At 35.0% G+C, this 22,965-nt stretch overlaps 1 protein-coding gene across 2 annotated transcripts in view; it reads right to left on the reverse strand.

Moving 5' to 3' along the window:
• Positions 1-260: 260 nt before the first annotated feature.
• Positions 261-22,965, reverse strand: part of SLC30A9 (solute carrier family 30 member 9) — a 40,621-nt gene continuing 17,916 nt past the window's right edge. Inside the window, exons 10-18 of one of the 2 annotated variants that reach the window (XM_009641251.2) lie at positions 20,735-20,790; positions 19,230-19,365; positions 18,773-18,812; positions 18,223-18,294; positions 17,647-17,754; positions 16,199-16,364; positions 10,442-10,571; positions 7,954-8,067; positions 261-6,450 (exon numbers count right to left, since the gene is read on the reverse strand). In XM_009641251.2, the coding sequence (XP_009639546.2) occupies positions 6,406-6,450; positions 7,954-8,067; positions 10,442-10,571; positions 16,199-16,364; positions 17,647-17,754; positions 18,223-18,294; positions 18,773-18,812; positions 19,230-19,365; positions 20,735-20,790 (867 nt within the window). In that variant the 3' untranslated portion in view covers positions 261-6,405. Of the gene's footprint in view, positions 6,451-7,953; positions 8,068-10,441; positions 10,572-16,198; positions 16,365-17,646; positions 17,755-18,222; positions 18,295-18,772; positions 18,813-19,229; positions 19,366-20,734; positions 20,791-22,965 lie in introns of those variants that run through there. The other variant, XM_035896721.1, reaches the window with a different exon arrangement.

Genomic DNA, 22,965 nt, shown 5'->3' on the forward strand with positions numbered 1-22,965 from the left:
ACCGAGTGACTAGAACAAGGAGACGGACATAACCTTTGGTCTGCATCCACAAAGTACTGTTCTATGCATTTGGAATTCAGAAACGTAGCAAACCATCAACTGCGTAAAGCCAGTGTTATTGCTTACCTTTACGATATACATAAAGTTGCTTGAATTAACAGAACACAACCTTTACCGGCTATGTAACATTTTACTGAATAATTACAACTCTTAGACACTTTACAGGATGTTCTGAGTTCAAGTATAATTACAAAAGAACAAACATATGCAGAGAAATGTTCAATGTCTACACCTCACAAATCAAAAGGACTTCCCCATACTAATATGAAGTAACCAAGACACAGAATGAAAAAGCCAATACAGCAAAAAGCATGGGGGTGGGGTGGGGTGGGGGAGGGAGGTAGAATACATTTGATTAAAAGGCTGTGTGGAAAATCATGTTTCAACTTTGAGATTGCCCTTTGAAAGTGCTTTCACTGGTTTCACCAGTGAAAATCCTCACCGTTGACTTTCAGATTTAATACAGTTTTGGCAGTAGCCAAAATGTTTTCCAAATGCTTTAGGCATTTTTCAAATGCTTCTTCTCACACAGACATTCTTTAGTGTCTTTCATTTGAAGATAAACTTACAAAAAAAACCCTTTATACATCATTTATACAACATTGCATTTTTTTTCCTTCTGTCTTCAGACTTGAAGCAGCTTATCACAACCTCAAAAAGTTTTAAATACAGTCTAAATTTAGGTTACAAAAAAATCAAAACATATCCTAGAGTGTGGAACTGTATTCCACTATTTTAACAAACACGTTCTCCCCATAACAGCACTATGAATGCTGACAATACAAAAATTTGACCAGGCTTACTGGTCAAATTACTGTTACTGTAACACAAAAAGTAACCAAGACCTTTTATTTTAATTGCTGGCTTTGATTTACACAGAAAAAAAGAAGTTGTCCTCAGCAGCCTCACGTAATACAGGATAGAATGACAATTTTCTGCCAATCTATTAGAATATTATGATGTCTCTGTCTGTGGTATTTAAGAAATGTACACCCTTCTCACATTACGTTTTGAACGTTTTCTTTAACTCCTTTTCAGAATGTGATGATTTAACTAGAAATCTTGCTTATCCACAGACATTTAAGCAACTTGAAAAATATGGTCAAACATATTCACCGAAGATTACAGTCCATTGCAAGAATTCTGTAGATCTTAGAACACTGCACCTTCCCCCCCTAAAATCTTCAGTATGGTGCTTCCATCATTTTCTGGCTGAAAGAATCAATTCCTTTTATCTTTAATTCACTCCAGTTCCCGCTTCCACAATTGAAATTACTTGCCCTCCACTCACCAAATACATACCTCACCAACAAAGCTCCAGACTGAGATTCCAGCACCACCCAATAAGACTAAGTTTTCAGAGAGCAAATAGGTTTATACCTGCAGGACTGAGTACCATATTAGGGAACAGTTAAATGGAGGCACTGATTTTCATTACAGGAAAAGAAAAAAAAAAAAAGTTTTTGCTGGGAGCGGGAGGGAGGAATCACCCAACTATCTGACTATTGCTAAAAGAAAGAGAATGTCACACTATATGGTTTTATGCATTCTAACTAAATATAATTTCTTACTGTTCTTTTCCTCTCCGATCATCATTTCTTATTTCTGGCCACATTTTTTAGATTACATTAATCTTTTCCTATTCCCAAGTGCTCAACACCTTAGTTTTTTTTTTCCTTCCTTGTCTTTTCTTTTTACCACACACTTTTTTATAGTTTCTTTTCTTTTGCTTCAGCAAAGCCTGATTGACTGCAGTTTCTATAGTCCATACAACCACTTAGAGCTCCTGGCCCATTTTATTTTCCTCAAAGGACATGCATTTCAAAAATCTGACTATTGTGCTTAAAGCCTGGATTCCTCTTTCTTTTTATGTGTAATAAAGAAATAGTCTACTTTTGATCTTAATTATTTGCGTCTCACTAAGAAGAAAAGAAAAATTACTTATTTAAGCTATGCAACCCCTCTACAAGAAAAAATACCTTTTTGGTACACCTCTACTTCTCATTTACATTAAGCAGGTAAACTGCAAAAGAGATGTTAGTTGTACTCTCTATTCAGAGCTGACAATAAGAATAGAAGCAGTCAATATTAATCAATTGTTCTTTTCTACCAAGACAAAATGCTTTAAGAACGTATGACCATAAAATGAAATACTTCTCTTTCAAATCTTAAACAATATGCTTCTGTGGATTCCTTTGTAAGAAACACATCTAAATCAACTTTAGAAAAAGGATTACTTAATTGAGAATTTTCAAAAATTGCCATGCTTTCAATACACAAAAGCCTAAGAACTCTTTGCAGGAAGCCTGTATTTGATGCACTCATCATTAGCAGAGGTACTTCCATAATGCGTAATTTTTTCTTTGTTACGGAAAAAAGACAAGTCAGCTAAAATGATAACAACAAGGAGAAGACAGAATTGCAATTAGTGCATCACCTAGACAAAACATACCTAGAACTCTGCCCCATACTCCCCCCTTATCAAAGAGGGGCCAGTAAAAACATGTCAATAAAAACTGAGTGTCCAGATACAGCTGAAAAAACTGCACCTGCCAGAATCAGAAAGCTCTGGTAGTTCTGATTTGTAGCTTTCAAAACAGCAATCACTACTGTCAACAATCAATGAACAAGAAGTACAGTACAAAATCCAGAGACCAAGAGCAGCATCTAGCCCTGCTATTAAAAACGTTAATGGCTTCCTCCTCTAAAAGTAAGAGTTATTAAAATAAAATTTAAAAAAAAAAAATCTGTGTGAGAATTCAAGGAGAAGAGCAGAGGCTAAAAAGCCTTCAGCTTGAGTATAAGTCACAGAGGATAAAGGATGCAACTTGCCCTTAAAAAAATACATTCTCCTGTTCCCCAAATCCCTGCTACTTCTAGACCAGAACACACAGCAAACAGTCTCCATAACAACAGTAGCCCACTGAAGTATTTACTACTACAATATGCTTAATAAATACTTTAGAAAGTGGAGGGGCAGAGGGGGACCACACCAAATACTGAATTCCGCAGTGCATGAAGGAGACAATTTAGACTTGAAATTGATTCATGGGGGAAAGATAATCACTTCAGAATTTTATCTTTTATAGAAAAACAAATTCTACAGGTAAACACGCATTATTAGTGTCCAGCCAACTTTGACTCAAAATACATTAACATCACTCCATACATTGGAACACTAGGACAATTTTTGCAAACATCGCAAGTTTTACAGAATTAAGAGACATTGCACAACATGTAAGCCACCTTTCACAAAGCAAAAGGCAGTAGTGCTTCGAACACAGTTTGAAAAAACAGAACCTGCAAGGCCAGTCTACAAAAATAAATTATTTTAGAAGACCACACCTTAACTGAAAAAAATCCTAAAATATAACTTTGTTAGCTAAATACTCCATTTTCCTTAAAATTAATCTGAAGGAAACATTATGTCATTGCATCTGTGATAAAGAAGAAATCCACTCCTCCACACTTTGTAAGTTTTCTCTAATTCTGAGGATACTATCATGTAAATGTATTAGGTAAACATCTTCCCCAAAAACACTAAACCAAAAGTAAAGTAAGTACTGGACCCACATCACCTCAAGTTTTAGATCATAAAGACAGTTAAGGAAAAAAAACCCACACCAGTAAAAATGTCAAAACTGTTAAAAACAATCTGCAAATTGTAATATATATTAAAATGTAACAGCTTGGAATTACTTTTCTTTTCCAAACCGAGAGGCTCAATGAATTGATATTTTCATCCAACTGCAAGACGTGTAAGCTTACAAGGTACTGCCAAAACCAGGCTGCCTGCCTTCTTGTGGTACATCACCATCCAGGTGGCGGAACTGGGTCCTCAAACTATGCAACTGTTATGTACCCAAAAGCAGTCAAGTTCTGGCTTCTTAAATTTAAGGTATTGTGATGCTATAATCAGTTATATAACTGGGAGACAAGGATCTGAATTTTATCCTGGAACACAAGCAAAAGGTGCGTGGATGGGCACACCTCTGACTCAAATAAGGAAATTAAGATCAGAATTCATATGAATTACATCTCTGATGAATAAGAAAACATTTTTACAGGCTTTTGGAGCAGATGCCCTGTAAGATTATAAACTCATGCCTCCTCTTAAACAAGATATGGGAACACTTTGGTATTGAGATAGCATTTACTAACCTCTCAGTGAAATTTCTGCCCTGCAAAGTACACACTAACACGACTCATTCATCAGTAGCTCCAGCATACAAACCCCACATTACAGTAGCTGTCCCCACTAACCTCCCCGCAGTAAGAGCGTTTCCCCAGTTTTACTTCTCTTCAGGTTTTTAAGATTTCTAGAATAACAGGTTTATTAAAGTGTTCATTCAAATTCAAAATTCATATAAATACTCTAGGAAGAAGGAAAGAGGTTATGCATTATCAGATTCCAGCGCTCTTCATGAATAAGACAAAAACATCAGCAGAGTGCATAACTGAGATGAAGTTTACATGGAAGGGCAAGGAGAAAGGTAAGTGATTTATAGTGTGCTAAAACATGCCTTATTTAGTCGATACAGTACACTTCCAAATTACCTTTAAACTGCATTTCAAATCATCAGGCTTAAATATACTCACTAGCTCTACAATAGGAGAAAACCAAATAAAGTAAACCTTCTTTTGGATTAGCCATAATGAGCTAACATGCTATATAGAAGCCACCGCTGAACAGGGATTATGGGCAAGGGTACTAAATGGACCCCTTCGTCCACAATTACTGTATGTGAAGTCCCATCTCTAACTAAACTTTGGAATGTTTTTCTACTCAAAGTAACCAGCATGCAAAGTGCTTTGCAGTTGTCAAAAGGCATGCTATTTTAAATTCTCATAATTCCCTGGTGACACTTAGTGTGAAAAAAATATTCTAAAAAGCTTTTAGTCAAATCTGGACATATTGGTCTCCACAATTATTATTTGCTGCAATGCTTATAATTTAATATTAAATTGATATTTGAAGACTTGTGTTTCATATCAACATTTCTTCCTTCAGCAAGTCAGACAGTTCTCATTTTACTGAAATACGTTGAAGTGCATAACGGACTTTCCTCAGAGTTATTTATATGCAGTTATTTCACTTCCATTTCAACTTGCATGACCAGTACTCATGGCCTTATTAACCAAGACTGGGTCTCAAAAGATCTAGTACAACTTTGTTGCCTATTGCAGAAAGCCTTGAGGCTGATTACATACAGTGCTAGAATTGCACATTTTGGAGTTATAAGCTCTTATCTCAGGATTGTTGAGGACCACTGATAGAATTACTTTACTTTCCCAAACAAGCAAGGTCAATTCTTAAAAAACACAAAGTAAGCGGTTTAGAATTCAGGTAATGGATAATGTCTAGAGGTAAATAAATTAAAAATAAAATGTATTCATGTTTTTAATTATAAATAGTTCTAATACATTTTTTACTCTTGTAACTTCCAACTACATCTCTTACACCTTCTAGCAAAGACCGTATCTGGCAATACAGCCTATTAAAAGTATAAAAAGCCAGAAATGCCAGGTAACTTTTAATAAGCACTACCATAAATATCTCCCAGATTACATCTGAAGTTGCTTACAAATAAGAGAACAAGTGTCAAAGTAGGGAAAAAAAAAGAACAAAAATTAAACAGAGGAAGTTCACTGAAATCTCTACACAGTAATTTCTTCACAGTAACTTAACATACTCTGGCTAACCACATCCAGCTGACTCCACTGAGGAGAAAAACCTTATTTTTCTGAAGTGCAGTTGGTAATCACAACGGTGGCAAAAAGCAAGTTTCCAGGTCATGGTACTTGAGAGAAGGCCAGTGCCTGTTCGAAAGAATTTATCTCATAGAAAAGAAAAACTGTGAAACGATCACACAGTTGAAATATTACAATTAGTTTAAGGTTGGCAGGTTCCACTGGAACAAACTCTTCCTAGCTAATCTTAATATCTCCCAAGAACCTTTAATGATATCTTGAAAGAAACTAAAGAAGTGCAAACTGACTGCAAAGGGACACAAATGGAAAAACTAAGTGTGTTGTATATTTTCAGGCAGCTATTTTTGCCTAACTAAACCTCAAGTCCTAAGCTCTGAATTGCAGTAAATATACTCTGACAGACTCTCCTGTGGAATTTAAGTCAAGTAGCTTTTTTAAATTGATTTTGTCATGGAAATTCTTGTCTGCGAGTCTAGCGCTCTTCCAGAAACAGAAGCAGTGCTAACAGTCCAGGAAGCCTTCAGCAGAAGTAAGCGAGGTATGGTGCTGAGGCCACTGCAATTTCAGAAGCTTTTCAGCCCTTTACGACTTCTTTCCAAAATGGTAGCAACCTGAAGATTTCTTCTGCCAAGTCTATAGTATCTCCAAATCCACATGACGAACATCAGGATTTCGTTGCTGAAATAAAAGAAAACACAAACCAAAACATTTTTATTGAAAATATTCAAACACATTTTTGCACATGGATACGGATAATGTATTTCTGGTATTATGTTTGCAACTGGGTAAGAAATCCCCTTTTCTAAAAGGTAACATAGGGACTACTTTAAAATGAGGAATAGCTTCAACAAACATTGCCCACACTATAAGAAATTTTTTGAAGGCTAAGTCATCTTTTTATTTGACAAATACTTTTCCACATCACAGATAAATTAGTTCTTATGCTTTGTAAAGTATGAAGCAACTCTCTTGATTTTAAGAAGGCAGTTTGTTTTTATACAAAACTGTCCAAATAAACATATACATACTTGTCACTAAGTTTTAACAGATACTTTCCTGAATAATGCATAAGATGCATAAGATTGCTGAAATAATTTGTTCTATGCCATTGAAGCTATTTATAAAGATTCAAAATACTGTTTCTATTAAGAAACATGTATTTTCTGATATTGCAGAAGTATGTGATTGTCATTACATGGATTGTATAATCCATGAGAGGTTTACCGAAAGTCACCAACTTCAAAGCCATCCACAGCATGCGAATCTGACTAGCATATTTAGTAAAGCATATTCAACAGCAACACAATCCCCGAAATCCCTGCCTATACCAAAAAACAGTATTCGTGTTCATAAAACAGTCATGATACTAATTCTCAAAAACCATGGATCTGCTGGTGCAATTAAACTCAAAAATAATACTTTGATTTTTGAACAGCGCCACTCTAGGCATAGAAACTGAAACTAGAGTATTTATCAAATATAATAAGCAAGGACAGACATGCTATTGAGCAGCGTCTCCCGATGACCAGGAAAGGCAGTCATGACAGGACTGTATTTGTCTGGCAGTCAGTCTCCTTACCTTTTCTGGCATGAATACAGAACTAAAAGATTAACAGCCACAGTATAATTAAAAATTAAAAGTGGAAACAGTCCTTTGTTTCATCAACCAAAGGATATTTAAATCACAGAGCAAAAAAAGTAAAAGGTTATCACAGGCTTATAAAAGAAGTAAACACTGTACTGCTTCAGCAAGAGCAAAAGATGTTGAGTAAAGCCTTCATCACAGACTGATACATTTGATACAATGCTAAGTACCAATTTTAAATAAATAAATAAATAAATTTGCTTCTTTACAACCAAAACAGAATTCAACAGCCAATAAATAACCTGACATTCTGAGGATACAGTAACAAAGACACAATCTGGTCTCATTTCATGAAAATATTGTTCTACAGTTGTACAAAACTGAACAAAATACATAACAAATGGATCAGTGGCAAAGTAAGGGCTTGCTGCTGGTCAGAACTTAGTTGATGATACTACAGCAACAAAATTTGCATTTGGATTATCAACCTCTTCCCCTCTCCGTATTTACAAACAAAATCCCAAAAAGTAGATGCAGTGATATTGTTTAAAATATATCACAGAATAAGCACTCCCTAATGAGCAGCTAAGTTTTACCTTCAGGTCCTTCTCAAGTCTGTCTACTTCAGCGCCCAGTGTGTCAATGATATTCTCACCATGCTTAAGCATGAAGGCTTCTAATTCTTCAAGAGTTTTCACTTGTTGAATTTCCTAGGAAAAAATCAAATTTAAGAAGTTGAGATGAGGGAAAAAAGAAAAGAATAATACTATAGAGGTTCCTAACATATTTCAAGTGGGTGAAAAAAAAAAACACCCACCCAAAAAAAAACAAACACTTCTCAGCTTTTGCCACTTCTTTTCAAAATGTCGTATGTTCTTATGTCTCGGAGACACAGAAGAGTGGCATCTATTCAATGAAAACAGCTGGCTTACCATTACACCTGCACTTGATATAAAACCTTCTTCTATCTTTAGTGGATTTCCTCCTTTATTTTCCAAATGAGCTTAAGAGAATTTCATTCATTTTCTGAGGCATCCCTTGCTCACAGCAAAGCAGAGCAAGGAGGGTACCCACCCCTGTATTCTTTCCTCATTTTCACACATTTTTGCTATTCCATTACACTGCTTACTCTGGGCATCGTGTTACCAATTCACCTGAAAATCCACAAGGATTTTTATGAATGCTGCTGTAAATATGGCTCCTCCATAATATCAAACAACTCAAAGACTGTTGATAGGAACTCAGACTAGGAGACCCATAGCATACAAGACCAAAGGAATGAGGTTAAGGAAGACAGGATGCTATGCTCCTCCGTCCAAAAAAACCACAGGCATCACAAGCACCAAAGCATGTATTACACATTATCATGACCTTTCCCTGGAGGTCTCAACACCAAGTTGGCCAGAGGCCATTTGCCATCTGTAGGATCTCAGCCATAGTATAGGCAATACAGCTGCAGTATGTTTAGGAACAATAGGTTATTGCTAACAAAGTAATTATTAAATAGTTAATTCTTCTTGTGTATACAACTACAACACAACATCCATTTCTTTTCCCTGCCATGACTGTAAAACTGAAGAGGAATAATGTAATTGAGTGAGCTTAAAAGATATCACAACCACAATAACTTATGACTACGATCACGGCAAGTCTAACAAGAAAAAGAAACAAGATTAATCTGAATGATAACATTTCAACAAATATTTCACAACTTTAGAAAGAGCAATGCTAGTTGAATGAGCTAGTTATTTGAAAAACTATAGATCAAAAGGCAAGCACTATGCCCGCCCTTGACTTCGGGTGGCTGAGTACTGCTGAAAGCAGTCATCCTTCAACAATGGTTCTACAGCTGACACAAGGTTCCTACTTGAAACTACAACGACCTTTGTAAGAAACAGTTGCCAACCTAGAAACAATCAGGAAGAACTTTCCCAACTATACTAGTTGAAAGAACCAGCGAAGGTCATATGCAATCGCTAAAGGGAATAGTGGGTAAAGAACAAAAGCTAACAAAAAGTTACTTTGAAAAGCAGCACACCAAACAGCTGCAACAGCAAAGCAACTGAGACTTGGCAACATAAAACCAAGAAAATCTGCCGTGCCTCAGTTGTGCAAAGCTGGTAACACTCTTCCTCTCAAAAATGTATTAAACTGTAATCCAATACATGAACAGATCACTTATTGCACTATATATATAATATACACACATTCTTATTCTGACATTAAAAACTGGGATGCTGACTAATGAACTAAAAAATTGCACTAATTTAAATGTAAACTCAACTTTTAAGTCGTGTTTAATGGACAGACATGAAATGCAGACATCTGACATCTATTTTTCATTTCAGAAGAGTAGCAAAGAAAGAAATCTTGTAGGTACACAAGCAAATATATATAAGTAAGTTACTGGTGGAAAATGGGTAAGCAAGCAAAACATTTTGCCCACTTAAAACTCTCCTTGCAATTTAGATAAATTATTCTTTACATCATAGCTTTGCCATGTAGAATCCAGCTGAAAGCAGTTTTGCATTTTTATATTGAAGAGGGATTAAGAAAAGCTACTCTGAATGACACTAAAAACAGACAGACACTTACTTAAGGGTGGTTAATTGTTAAATGCTGTCAAAACGCTAAGTCATGTGATGCAAGCAATTCATATTCAAGCCTAGTCTGAACAACAGGATCTGCAAACCATAACACTGCATCTTCAGCACCCAAGGCGAATGGCTCTGCCAAAACAGATGCTTATTTGCAGGTGACAAGCTTCCAGTTTTAACTAGAGATCTTGTAATCAGTAAGAATATATTGGAAGAATTATGTTTTCAAAGTTATTTTGGACAAATTTGTATTTTCTAACAAAAAAATTGAATTAAAAAAAATCTGCCCTCCTCCTACCCAGACCCTACTCAGCAGGCTCTATTTCAGCAGCACACACTAACACAAAGTAAAAACATCTGCAATCCTTCAAAATGAAGAAGTGGAATATATCTCACCTACTTGAAAATCTTGGTTTCGACATACTTGAAATTGGAAAGTAAATATCAAATACTGGAAGTTACAAAACCATTTTTTTTTTAAACATACTTGTAGTAGCTGTTCAATGTCTTGTTTTTCCAGGTAAGAACGAGTAACAACCCGTCCATCAAAGTCTACTTCTGCCTTGAATCTCACTTTGCTCATTCCCATGTCTGTGGCTTTAACATCATGAATTGCTCTGAAACACATAATTTTTAAAGAAAATGTAGAACAACATAAAACAAGCAACTAGCTAGTTTGACTTCTTATGTTAACAATATCATCACAGTAAAATGATCCTGTAATTTTAAAAGGCCACTGCCTTTGACTAACATATCCTCATTTTGCCACCACACACTTCCATTAAATATTGGTTTATAATTAACTGGTTATACCATTTCTATAGGTATCTGCTACACCAACACATCTATAAATGGCCCGCTGCAATAAAAGACAGACTACAAGCAGCACTGCAGATTTAGAACTAGACTAACAGTATAAAAAAAAAAAAACCATCCCACAACAGAAAGTGAGAACTTCTCTATTCTGAGTTAAACTTTTAAGTGCAACTTATTTGCTACCACACAACAGTTTTTGTGCACATACATATACATGACACTATTTAACATTCTTTAAATACCCTCAATTCTGAGGTAAAGAACAATAATCCATAGTTAATTACTGAAAGCACGCATTGCAATTATAGAAGTGTCCTTTCCTAGATAACCACAATTTGTAAAGGCACAACCTTTTGGAGAATTTTTTATTCGAAGTTACATTTGATGTAAGAAAAAGTCATGGGTATTGTGTTTGGAACTAATTTTTGACCACAACTAATCACAATACAGCTATTTGTAAATGGTGAAAACATGTATTTATTTAAAGGTCCCTTATAGATACTAGAACATGAACATTGCAATATGTTTATATTTTGGTCCTTTGAGAACTTCTGGGTTTCTATAGCACAGTTTTGTTGCAGTTTGTTAGATAAACTCTGCAATGAGTGAATATAGGTAATAAACAAGAAGTCCTCTATTTTTCAGGGATGATATGAAGCGAACGCAGGACCCAGACATATGAGGAGTGAATATAGGTAATAAACAAAAAGTCCTCTATTTTTCAGGGATAAGATGATATGAAGCGAACGCAGGACCCAGACATATTGCGGTGCATTTCAAGACTGGAATAAATATAAAATAAAATCATAACATAAAACACTCTAGGTTTTTTCCAATTAGATTAACACAAGTTTAGTTTATCTTTAAAGCTAAGTAGAATGTAAAATTGCCACTGCAGAGTTAGTTTCCACACTTTTCCGTCAAGGTCAGAAAAAAGTGAAGAATAAAATATGGGACATAAATCACAAAGTTTTGAATTTTTGAAATTCTTTCTTCTGACATTGCAAAGCAAAACATGTATCTGACATCAACTATAAGATATTCCAAAGACTTTGGTTTTATTAACAGAAAAATGCAATTTTAACGATTTTTTAAAATTCTAACACAAAAATTAGATTTGGCAATAAAGCTCACTTGATGCAAAGTACTAAACTTTTTTCCCCCATTCATTTTGCTCAGTTGTATAATTTCACAGCATCTTTACGTTTAGCATGCCCTTTTTCTTAAGCAAATTTACTCTTCCCAACCAGAAATGTTTCTTCTTGTCTGAATGCTTGTAATTTAGAACTAACTTCACAGGTGGTGCAGGAAGAAAGCAGAAGACGTGTTTTGGAAGTAGCCTGCTAGAGTGAACAGCCGACAAAGAACAGGAGGCAGAAATTTAAGATGAACAGTCACAGGAAATGTTTATGGAATATTTCTTGTAATACTCAGGGTGGAGGAGGGATAAGCACATTAAAAAGAAACAGAACATGAACTAAATATAGAGACACCAAAAAATACATCTTAGTAAACATTTAAGCAGATTAAAAGAACTATCAGCTTACTGGTAGCCATAAAGAATTTCCAGCTCCAATCAAGTTTACGCAGCTATTCTGTGGGAAGCTACCAAATCAAAACAGTATTAACTGGAGCAACCTACCCAGCATCAAGCTACCTCCTCACACAAGAGGGTATTTAAGATAACAGATGTGGTTCCGTGAGGGTTATTGAAGAGAATTTGAATCCATGTGATTCAAAAATGTTGAAGATCTATCAAGTGCCTATCAGAGCTAAGCAAGAAGGTAACAAGAGATGTTTGAGATTCTCATTAAGCAGTAACCTGATAAAATTCAGCAGAATGATGCATATTCTGTAACTGTGAAGAAAAGTCTACCTTACTGCTTATAATCTGTCCAGAGAAGATAAGACAGTGAGTCAGAAGGAGAAAAATCACTAATAATTCAAAAATACAAATGCATATGCTAAAACTTAAGCTACAAAGCTTGCTTATGGAAGCTTCTAGATGGCTAGTAGACACCAATTCAAACTAGGGGAAAGAGCAAGTTTCACATTAAAGAAAAATTTGTCAGATGACATCAAGTTATTGGTTTTGAGCCATCAGTTGTAATATTTTTTTTTTCCCCCCTCCAAAACAGAATGACAGATTTTCCAGCACAACAGTAGCACAATTACCCAATAGCTGTTGCAATGAAGTAAAAATTAAAGATGAAACCATCACTAAGAATAGTTTATGCCTAGGGATCCACAATTACATTCCGTAAGAACAGAATCCGGACTGTCTGTACCACATCATATATTTTATTTCACAGTTCTGAAAGCCTAGTCTCCTACACTTCAGTTAAGCTGAACACAAGAAAGATTTAGGCACCAAAGGTGTGAATGAGAGTTAAAAATGGAATGTTTATATAGCAAAAAATAAAATCAAATAATTTTCCAGCTGAGAACAACTGACTGAAAGCCCATTCAAATCACAAATGAAAAAAAGGCTACAACCAGAAATTACCGAGCAAAATGAAAAGAAAGGGGAAATAAATAGCCATTTGCAAAAAAAAAAAAAAAAAAAAAAAAAAAAAAAAAAAAAAAAAAAAAAAAAAAAAAAAGAAAAAGTCCAGCAAACTGATAGGAGAAGCATAAAAAAAACATTGTGCGCAATACAAACCAACTTTTTTTTTTTTTTTTTTTTTTTTTTAAGTATAGCAAAACCAAAGGATAACCTGGAACTAAGCCTGCTACTAGAGGGAAATTGTTACTGATGATACAGAATAGGCAGAAACATGCAATAATCACTATTTTCTTGATCTAAAAAAGCAAAACAATATATTAGCAGAACAAAGCATGTCCCTATTAGTAGCAGAGAAACATACTGGGTATTTAAAAGGAAAAAAATGCTTCTAAGTCAGCAGGCTCCATAACTTGCATTCAAGAGTAAAAAGAACTAAGAATAAGTGTGAAGGCCAATTAATTTTTCATCCTACAATATTGATAAGAATTAAAAAAAAAAATGTAGATTAACAACACTGTGCCAAAATTTAAGAACAGCAAATGAGGCAATCCATTTAACCAAAGACAACTTCACCTGACAACCCAAGGAAAACTAGCAAAAAAGGTGGGGAAAAAAATTATATATTAAGAGCATTAATTTAAGTCATTAAGGTTTTAGGGAATGTAGGTCTTGTCAAACAACCCTGTAAAAGAAGAAAAAAAAATACAGATCAACGACACAGAGATTATTTATTTTAGTAGTACAGCAGTTAGTATTGTCTGATAAATCAAGTACTTTATAATTAGCAGCAGAACATGATGTTCAGGCAAGCTACTGCTGGAATAATAAGTTAAATGGTGGTGGTTGCTGACAGGGGCATGGGGGAGCGGAAATCAGAACCTCCAGATCCTTTGGTCAATTTGGATCTAAAATACCTTCTGATGAATACCAAATGATTCCCTAATATATCCCCTTTGTATTTGGCACAACACATCCGAAAATAAAGACTGCAAACCCTCCCTGAAAGAATAAAGGATGACTGTTCTGGGAAGCAGCAACTGCAAGAAGGATTGCATTGAGAACTCAGATACAGTTTGATAGCTGAAAAATCAGAAAGGTTGAAATAAAAAGGACTAATATTAGTCACAGCTTTAGAAGCAGACCAGTACTCAGGAGCTTCTTTTACATTTCAGGAAAACTGTAAGAGTAGGACATGCTACTACACAACTCCATTTAAGAAAATGGGAAAGTTTCAATGTTCAAGAAAATGCTGAAACTCTTACAAGCCCAAAGCTATATCGATGAAAATGTACAAGTAGCCTTTTGAAGAAATACTTGGTGCTATAAGACTTCCTTATTTCACAAGAAAAGGTTGAAAAAAACCAAACAAAACCCTAACTCACCAAAGGTTGGAATAAGAAAAAAAGTAGCTTTTTTCCCAAATTAAGCCTGGTTACAAGCAAGGGTAATATACATTTACATCTCAAACAATTCTGAGATCAAGACCAGGTACGATGTAAGTTAACCAAGCTCAAGATATTAGGCTTGTTACAACTTGGTCAAAGACAAAGCGTGAGCTAAAAGAAATCAAGGCGGATAATGCAATGGACCTAAGAAAGAGATCACTCAAGACAAAGTGCATACAGAAGGCCCTGCAGTGTTATGAGAAGTACCTAAACCGGCTTCAGTTTCTAACCTTAAGAGAAGCATGCAGTTTCTTACCAAGTCTTCACTTTTTTTATTCTTCGTGCTTTTTTAAAATTAAATTACTTTTTGTTTTAAAAAAAAAATGTCTACAGCAAGGAGATGATGAACTAAGTCTGCTCTGTTGAGAAGTTATAGCCATCTACAAAATGGAATGTAATATAAAATGGTGCTTGGGATAGGAGAAATTTTATGATTCCAGCCTGAGACAAGCAAAAGCCACCTGTGCACTTTGGGAAAAAAGAACTGCAGAAGTCGTGTACAAATAACCATGTGAACTCACCTACTCTAACACAGCACTGACAACACGTGCTGTACCATTCAGACTAATCCAGGGCCACCACAATAATAGAGTTTAGTTCCTGTCATGTGAAAATTCTAACACAATTCTATTTCCAAAATAGGATCTTGTTTAGCTTCTGGAATGATGGGCATGTCATTCAGACCTGTTGCTTACAACTGAGATGATGCAGCACTTAGTTTCTTTCAAGTACTCTGGTGTTAACTAATGAGCTTGGTTTTTTCCCTCCAGAGCTCAATAATGACTACAAATAAAAAAAAAAAGCCCTAAAATATTCCAGCTGATTTACACATAAATATATTCCTGAATAAAGACTAAGAAGAAAATAAAAAGGGGTTTGCTTCTAAATCAAAGTTAATAGGGTTAAAGTAAGCTAAAATAACTCATTAAAAAGCATTTAAACAAGATTTCAGAATTATGAGCTGTAAGTTTATTTCACTACAAACTGCAGATTTCCAAAGAGAAATAAGCGTCTAACATACGGATTCTATTACATCACAATATAACTGCAGCACTTCACTGCCAACTGACAGAGAATTCAAGACACTGAATATTAACAGTAACAGAATTTCAGTAAGTGCTAATAAACTATAAAAGCAACACTATGGTATCATTTAAGTGCTTGCACTTCATGCATTTGAAAATAGTTTTAAGTTTGTGATGGTTTTCTCATTGTCAACTCCTGCAATTATGTAACTGTTAGAACATATTTGCAATTTTATTTCAGCTGTGGAGTATCTGAGAAGATATCACTTATTGAAGTTTCTAGCACAGAAATAGAAGTTAGTAATAATTAGGATTCTAAAATCTCAATACAGAAGAATCCACCCTAAAAATAATCAATCTCACCAGATTTCTCTCATGAACTATTTTTTCCAACTGTTAATTTTCTTGCTTTTTTTTGTTCTTAGTCGAAACTGAGCTGTAAAGATTCTTACCTTACTACAGGATCACTTTCCAGTAACTCGGTGAGTCGCTGCAGTTGTTCAGGTTGAATGGATCGTCCCAGGAGAGCTTCGGTGTTAGTGTAGATTAGAAATGCTGACACAGTTCCTAACAAAGTTCCAACACCTAGAGACCCCACACTGTCATAATACGGGTTTCCTAAACAAGACATGCCAAATTAGTTTCACAGATCATTTCTAAAACATAGCAGATAATTCAGATTTCACACTGAAAAGAGTACACAGGTTTGGGGGGGTTCTGGTTTTTTTTGTTTTTGCTTTTTGGTGGGACTTCTGGGTTTGTTTTGTTTTTTGTTTTTTAATGTACTGCCAATTCTTTCCTACTGAGGAATAAGATGAGGTGGGAAGAACACAAGCTATCATCTTCAGATAAAGTCTCAAGTCCCTCCTGTCCCTCAGCCACTCCTGTCTCCTGTAGGTCTAATAAATGAGTAAACTTGTCAGCAATTTGAGTTTCTGTGTATAGATTTACATTGTAAAATTATATACACCTAAACACCAGTAGTAGCACAAAAGTCTGTTCTTTTATCAGTAACTCAAAAACTTGCAAGTATTAACCATTTCTGAAATAAAGTACTTCAGTTTTAAACATGTATTCATTCATTTCAGATTTGTAAAAACAGTAATGTATTTTTAAGTTTATGAAGGAAACTAGAGATGGAATAAAAACATTGACTTCTATATAAAAAAAATGAAACTTGCTATTAACTCATTAGAAGGCACAAAGAAACAAACTTGCCATATTTCTTTTTTTAAAACAATTGAAAAGCCAAAGCCAATACTTAAAAAGGGACAAATAAATATTCTTCCCTCCTTAGAAAACTTAACTGCGCAAAGACAGACTTTGAATCAGTTGCCATATAGATCATCCTAGCTGTGTGAGCTAGGTTTGCCACACTGTTCAGGAGCAGCTATTGTAATCTGAAGATAACACTAATACCACTGCGTATCAAAGGGAAGGAAAGAACTGCTTCCTTAAATCCTCCCCACTTGCACATGGAGCTGCACACCGCTGAATAAGGAAGCTCTAAGTATGTAATCCCACCTTGGCACAAAGTGATTTATGTAACTGACCACAATAAATATACTTTAGTAAAAAATACTCTAGTGGGTATGATGAAATAGCTCAAAAGGAAGCTAGACCCATCTGCCTGTACTCTTTCAAGCTTAACCCCACCAGGAATAGACATACCAAAAAACCCCACAAAAGTTTCTTTTTTTATTTTAAAAATGTTCAACTCAAATGACTAGAGATCAGATGACAGAACAGAATAAACCTCCAGAAGCTTACACAGCACAAGTATCAGAAAAAGAGTAGATAAGTATTTAAGTCAACCAATACAAACTAAATACTCTGTGTTCATATCACACACAGGAGGAAATTCACATCCTGCTTGCCTCAGTTTGAAGCAGAATTTTACCTGTTAGAGAAGTCAGACCCATACAGGTAGCAGCGACGGCCACACTCAGAACTGCTGCAGCATCCTCCAGTAACACAACATTTGTACTAGGATCACGACTCTGCACAACTGCGTATACAACAAAAAAGTTACATTGCTTTGGAAAGCTTAGTTTTACTACATTATGCACAGTACTTAAACTATACTGACACCAGCAACTTAAGAGAAAAATTTCCCTAAGTATATAGCTGTAAACTGAATTTTTGCATATGCACACAATTCTGAAAGCATTCATAAATATACAGAACAAGCCCTGTGCCAACTATGGAAGCTTCTCCAAAACATTTAAAAAATGTAAAGGGGCATTTATCCTGAAAAATGCAAGCAATTTAGTAAAAGTATTTAAGTAATGTTACTTAAATCAACAGGTTTTCACCTAATTCGTAAAACATATTTGTTACTAGAATAGAAAACATCAATAGAGCAAGAGGAAAGGGAAAGGCAAAACAGTCAAAATTGTTTCTATCATTATGCAAATACTGGTAAATAGATTCTGTTTTTAATAACTACATACCTTACTGCTACAATGACACATACCATATTGATAAAATGACAGACCCTTGGCTCGAGCACTCCTGCGAATTTCATTTATAGCAACAAGAAGGGTAGCTGAAACAACACCAAAGTAGTTGCTGAAATCGGTTAGAGGCAAAAAGACTTGTTTCCATGTTGAAAAGAGGGAACTTTTCTTTATATCACAGCAACAGATCACAAAAATTCTGATTATTGATATTTTGAATAATGACAAAGCAGGTGAACCTGCTTTAGCAGGAGGGTTGGACTAGATGATCTCCCAAGGTCCCTTTCAACTCTTGCCATTCTGTGATTCTGTGAAAAAGCTACCTTCTTTTCTAACATGCATGTCTCCAATACAAATCAGAACTGACAGTTTAATACCAAAAAGGCATTCTATGTATACTTTCCAAATTATGTGTTCAGCTTTTTTTGTTTGTGTACAACACAGGTATTTGCAACAGAGCTCAAACTTTCCTGCATAAGCAAGGACCAATTATTACTGTAATTACTCATACTGTACTCTTAAGAGATTACGAATACTTAAATAGAAATATTTCTTGAAACTGCGTACCTCCTTCAGATACCAATGACCCTGCTAAAATGCAGTATGCCTGTATGAAAAAAAAAAGTCTCAATTATTATGTTATATGCATATTTGTACAGATCTCTTCACCATAGACTATCCAAACTCAATACCCACTGTGCTGCATAGCTGTCCCCAAACAGAAGGCAGCCAACAGTATTTGAATTACGCAACATGTTGCAAAATAGGAAAGGAGGACCTCTTGGGAGGTATAAAGGGAAAATGCAGGGTTTAAAGAACAGCTCATTTTGCTATAAGATCAACTATAGCTTAACGTGGTTTGGTTTTTTTTTTTTTTTTTTTCCTTAAAACACATTCTCGTTAAGGATGGTTTGAGTTAATTGTGTTGGGATTCAATCTGACTCAGGAAGTGAATTTCAGACTGTGCCATTACTTTCTGTTACATCACCAGCATTAGATACAATATCAATCAAGATTAGCTTACCCAGAGAAGAGATTCTATAGGATGAGGGTGGAGTAAACCTATGATCCCATGATACCAAGAAAGTCCTGCACCCATCATGAAAATGCCTACCCCACTAATCAGGGAGGCGATATAGCGCATGTTTGTGAAACCATACCTAGATGAAAACAAAGGAAGTTATTTAGGAAAATAAAATTCTGTATCTCTGCAAACACATTTACAAGTTTTTTTTTCCATTAGTTTTTACTTGTCTTAAATTATCATCATATGACTGGGCATCTATTTAAGACAAGGCTGCTGAATCCAACCTAATCCAAGGAAAAAAAAAGCCACCTGGAAAAGGATATCAAGTACACACAAGGATATGAAACATAGATATTTTCCTAATTCATTTTTAAACAAGCTATTTACACAGCTGTATTAGCTCTTGTGCAGACACTGAGGATTTTACTACTGTAAAAAAAAAAAACCCCACAACAAAACATTCCTGTCACTTTTACATTTTATGGAAATGCTACTTCTAAATGAAAACTCTAGCCTTACAGGCAGCCAGTCTATATATTTCATAATGCTAATTTAATGGGAATAAAGTTTGTGACATCTTTAAGTAGTTCAAATAACTGCAGACATTCAACACTTGCAGTTTTTAAGAGCAGTGGGAAGAGCTGAAGCAATATTAGAAGTTTACCTTTATTCCTTTTTTTGGTATTAACTGCTAGTACAAAACAGTACACTTCTTTAGCAACATTTAAAAACCAATACTACAAAAGACTATAGTGAGGAAGAAGGGGGAAAAGTGAGAGAGGGAAAGCAGATACAATGAATATTTAGACAAATTTAAGATTGAAAAATATTTTTCAAATTACCTGATGCTCTTAATGAAGAAAAAGTTGAATAATTCTGTACGTTAGACATATTTTGAGCTAGTGCTTACAGTATGAATGACCTGCCCAAACATATCAAGCGTAAAGCAGGTCAACGCATAGAGAGTAGAGCTTCTAACTTTCATGAAGTTGTAAGAACTTATCAATAATATCTCTGTTACTCAGATAAAAACCAAGAGTAGTTTAAGTCAAACACATCTCCTTATGATACAGGTAGCTGCCTTGCAGATCGCTTTGTTGAAAATAGGAAGAGGACAGCACTTTTTATTTTTAAAAAAACTTGTTATTCATATGAACAGTGTTTAAAAACAAATCTATCCATTGGAGAAGGCAGACAAGCCCAGAATAACTTAAATATAACTTAAATTATTTGAATTGACATCATACACATCAAAAAGCATACCACAAAAAAAAAAATAAAAAAAAATTATGAACTATAACATGCATCAAGCCACTGAAGCTACAACTCCTGCAGTTTGGAAGAAACCCCTTTACTTACTTTATCTATTGTAAAATCAGAAACAAGGCATCTCAGAAATTATATGAAACAGCAGATTAAAAAGAACAAGGTGATGTACAAACAAGAACTGATCTTACTCCTATATATAATTACCAAAATCATTATTTACTCAAAAAGCTTACGGATGACTAGGGTCAGGTGTCCTTGCAGACTGACTGATGCCCAAAGCTAGTAATGCCTATTTAGTACAAAAGGAAAAAAAAACCTTAGTTAAAAAAAAAAAAAGTTCATAAAATTTAGAAACATTCTATATCAACTGAATTTGAAAGATAAAGGCAGATGGAATTTGCTGATCTGTGCATATGCTTTGCTATGAATATTTTATTAGAGCTGGAATATAATTCTCAAAATCTGTCATCTAAATCTACCACCCCCCAAAATTGTTAATTATACCTATATATATAATATATACATAATTATATAGTGTGTATATATAATTATTGTTAATTATAATTTCAGATTTGCAACCGAAAGTGAACATTAAATGCAATCACAAGTGTTGTTGCTCTGCTTCAATATGAAGGAATGAAGTTGTTCAGGGAACAAAGCTATTAAAATAAATTATTCTTGAAGAGAAATTATACAGAGACTATGGTGATGGCATACTACATTTAAAGCAATAATTTTACACTGCAGCTTCTTTCAGTAGTTGAACTTCATATTCTCCAAACTAAAGAAAAAAATTATTTTGAAGGAAAAAATAAAAACCTCTTGCTATTTAAATGGCCTATTTGGGATATATTTAATTAGGCAGGTACTAAACTGTTGATGCAGTAAGTTATAAAACTAGACCTCAGTTTTGTAAAGCATGTGCTTTGTTTTAGGACTATGAAGTCTTGAAACATAACGTATTAAAATTTAGACACTTCAGTCTTCACAGCAGCAAGCTGCTGTGAGGCAACAAGGTTTCTCCTGTCTTTTTCTCCAAACCACATACTCCAATATTTGAGCAAAAACCTCCTGCATTTCCAGTGGAACATTTAACTTTCACATTTAAAAAACAGAATAGGTCTTCCACATATAAGTCGTAGATAATACCACTATCAAATTTGGTTCACATATAAACTGACACACTTCGCCAAATGAAAATCACACACTTTAAAACTGCCTCCCCATAAATTTCCTTAGGCATTATCAGTGGAGTTAGTAGCACCCCTGTCCTCACTTTACAGCTGCAACAGCTGAAAGTTGGTATAAAACCATTTACAGAAAAATAGCAAACAAAATGCAAGTCCTCAACTCAGTCTTTCTGGACAGAGAAGCACACTAGGTACAACTGAAGCAAAAAGGTAGCCAAATGTATGTTAAAATGCTTTTTAAGACATTAAGTCTGCTCTAAGGTTCCATACATTTCTCAAATTTGGAGGAGCACAAGACTGTTGCATTTTCTATGTGTCACAAGCTACCCACGGACTTCTCTCACTTGAGCTGCAAAAGGATTTCAGCCACTCATCTTTAAGTACTTTTGTTTCCAAAGCCTTGCTATATCAAAAACTGCAACAAGAAAGATTCTTTCGACAGTGGGAGAAGGGGACATTTCAAAGCCTTGTAATGTATGCCTCGGGCACACTAAAGAAAATAGTGCAAAAAACATTACTTTTGTCCCTGCACACTAATATCACATGCCCAGCTCTGAGTCTGCCACACCACCTATCAAAGTAGATGTGCCAGGTATGTGGCTACTTGTGCTGTGAGAGGCTGCTAAGGCAGTCTAGGAATAGAAAAAGAAACAGAGATGCTCAAATTCTCATCATTATTCTACCAAGAGATGACTAAGTAATAAAGTCTGTCATTCTATTACAATAATTGACAGGAAAAGTATTTCAAGTTAACATTTAACTAAAATAGAGATATACTTTGTACATCATCTTAGTTTCAAGTCCCACTTTATAATCCATGAAGTACCCAAGTATATAGTTCTGCTTACTACAACGCCTCTCTTTCAACTCATTTCTAAAAACCTTAAAAATCTACACTCTGACCTGTCTCATTCTTACATCAATACGAATTTTTAAAAACCCAATTTTAGTATTTTATTAGCTTTACAGTAATACCTTTTAAGATGACCGCTACGTGACTCTTGTTCAAGAGGGGCAGGGAGCAAGGCAGAGAGGAATGAACATGTAACCCAAATTACTGAGATTTTGTTCTGACACCACTTCCTAAAGGATGGTCACATTATGCATATGCATTGTGACAAACAAAATTAAGCCTGTCCTGGGACTTATTTCCTAATGTTTGCATACTTGACTAACGTAGCAACCCATTTAACCTTTTCGGTGCACTTTCATCTTGATAGTTATAGGGGAAAATAAATTGCAGCTGAAGTATGGAACAATCAATTAAATGAAAA

This window comes from Egretta garzetta, unplaced genomic scaffold (assembly GCF_000687185.1).
Source record: "Egretta garzetta isolate BGI_Z169 unplaced genomic scaffold, ASM68718v1 scaffold256, whole genome shotgun sequence".
NCBI lineage: Eukaryota > Metazoa > Chordata > Aves > Pelecaniformes > Ardeidae > Egretta > Egretta garzetta.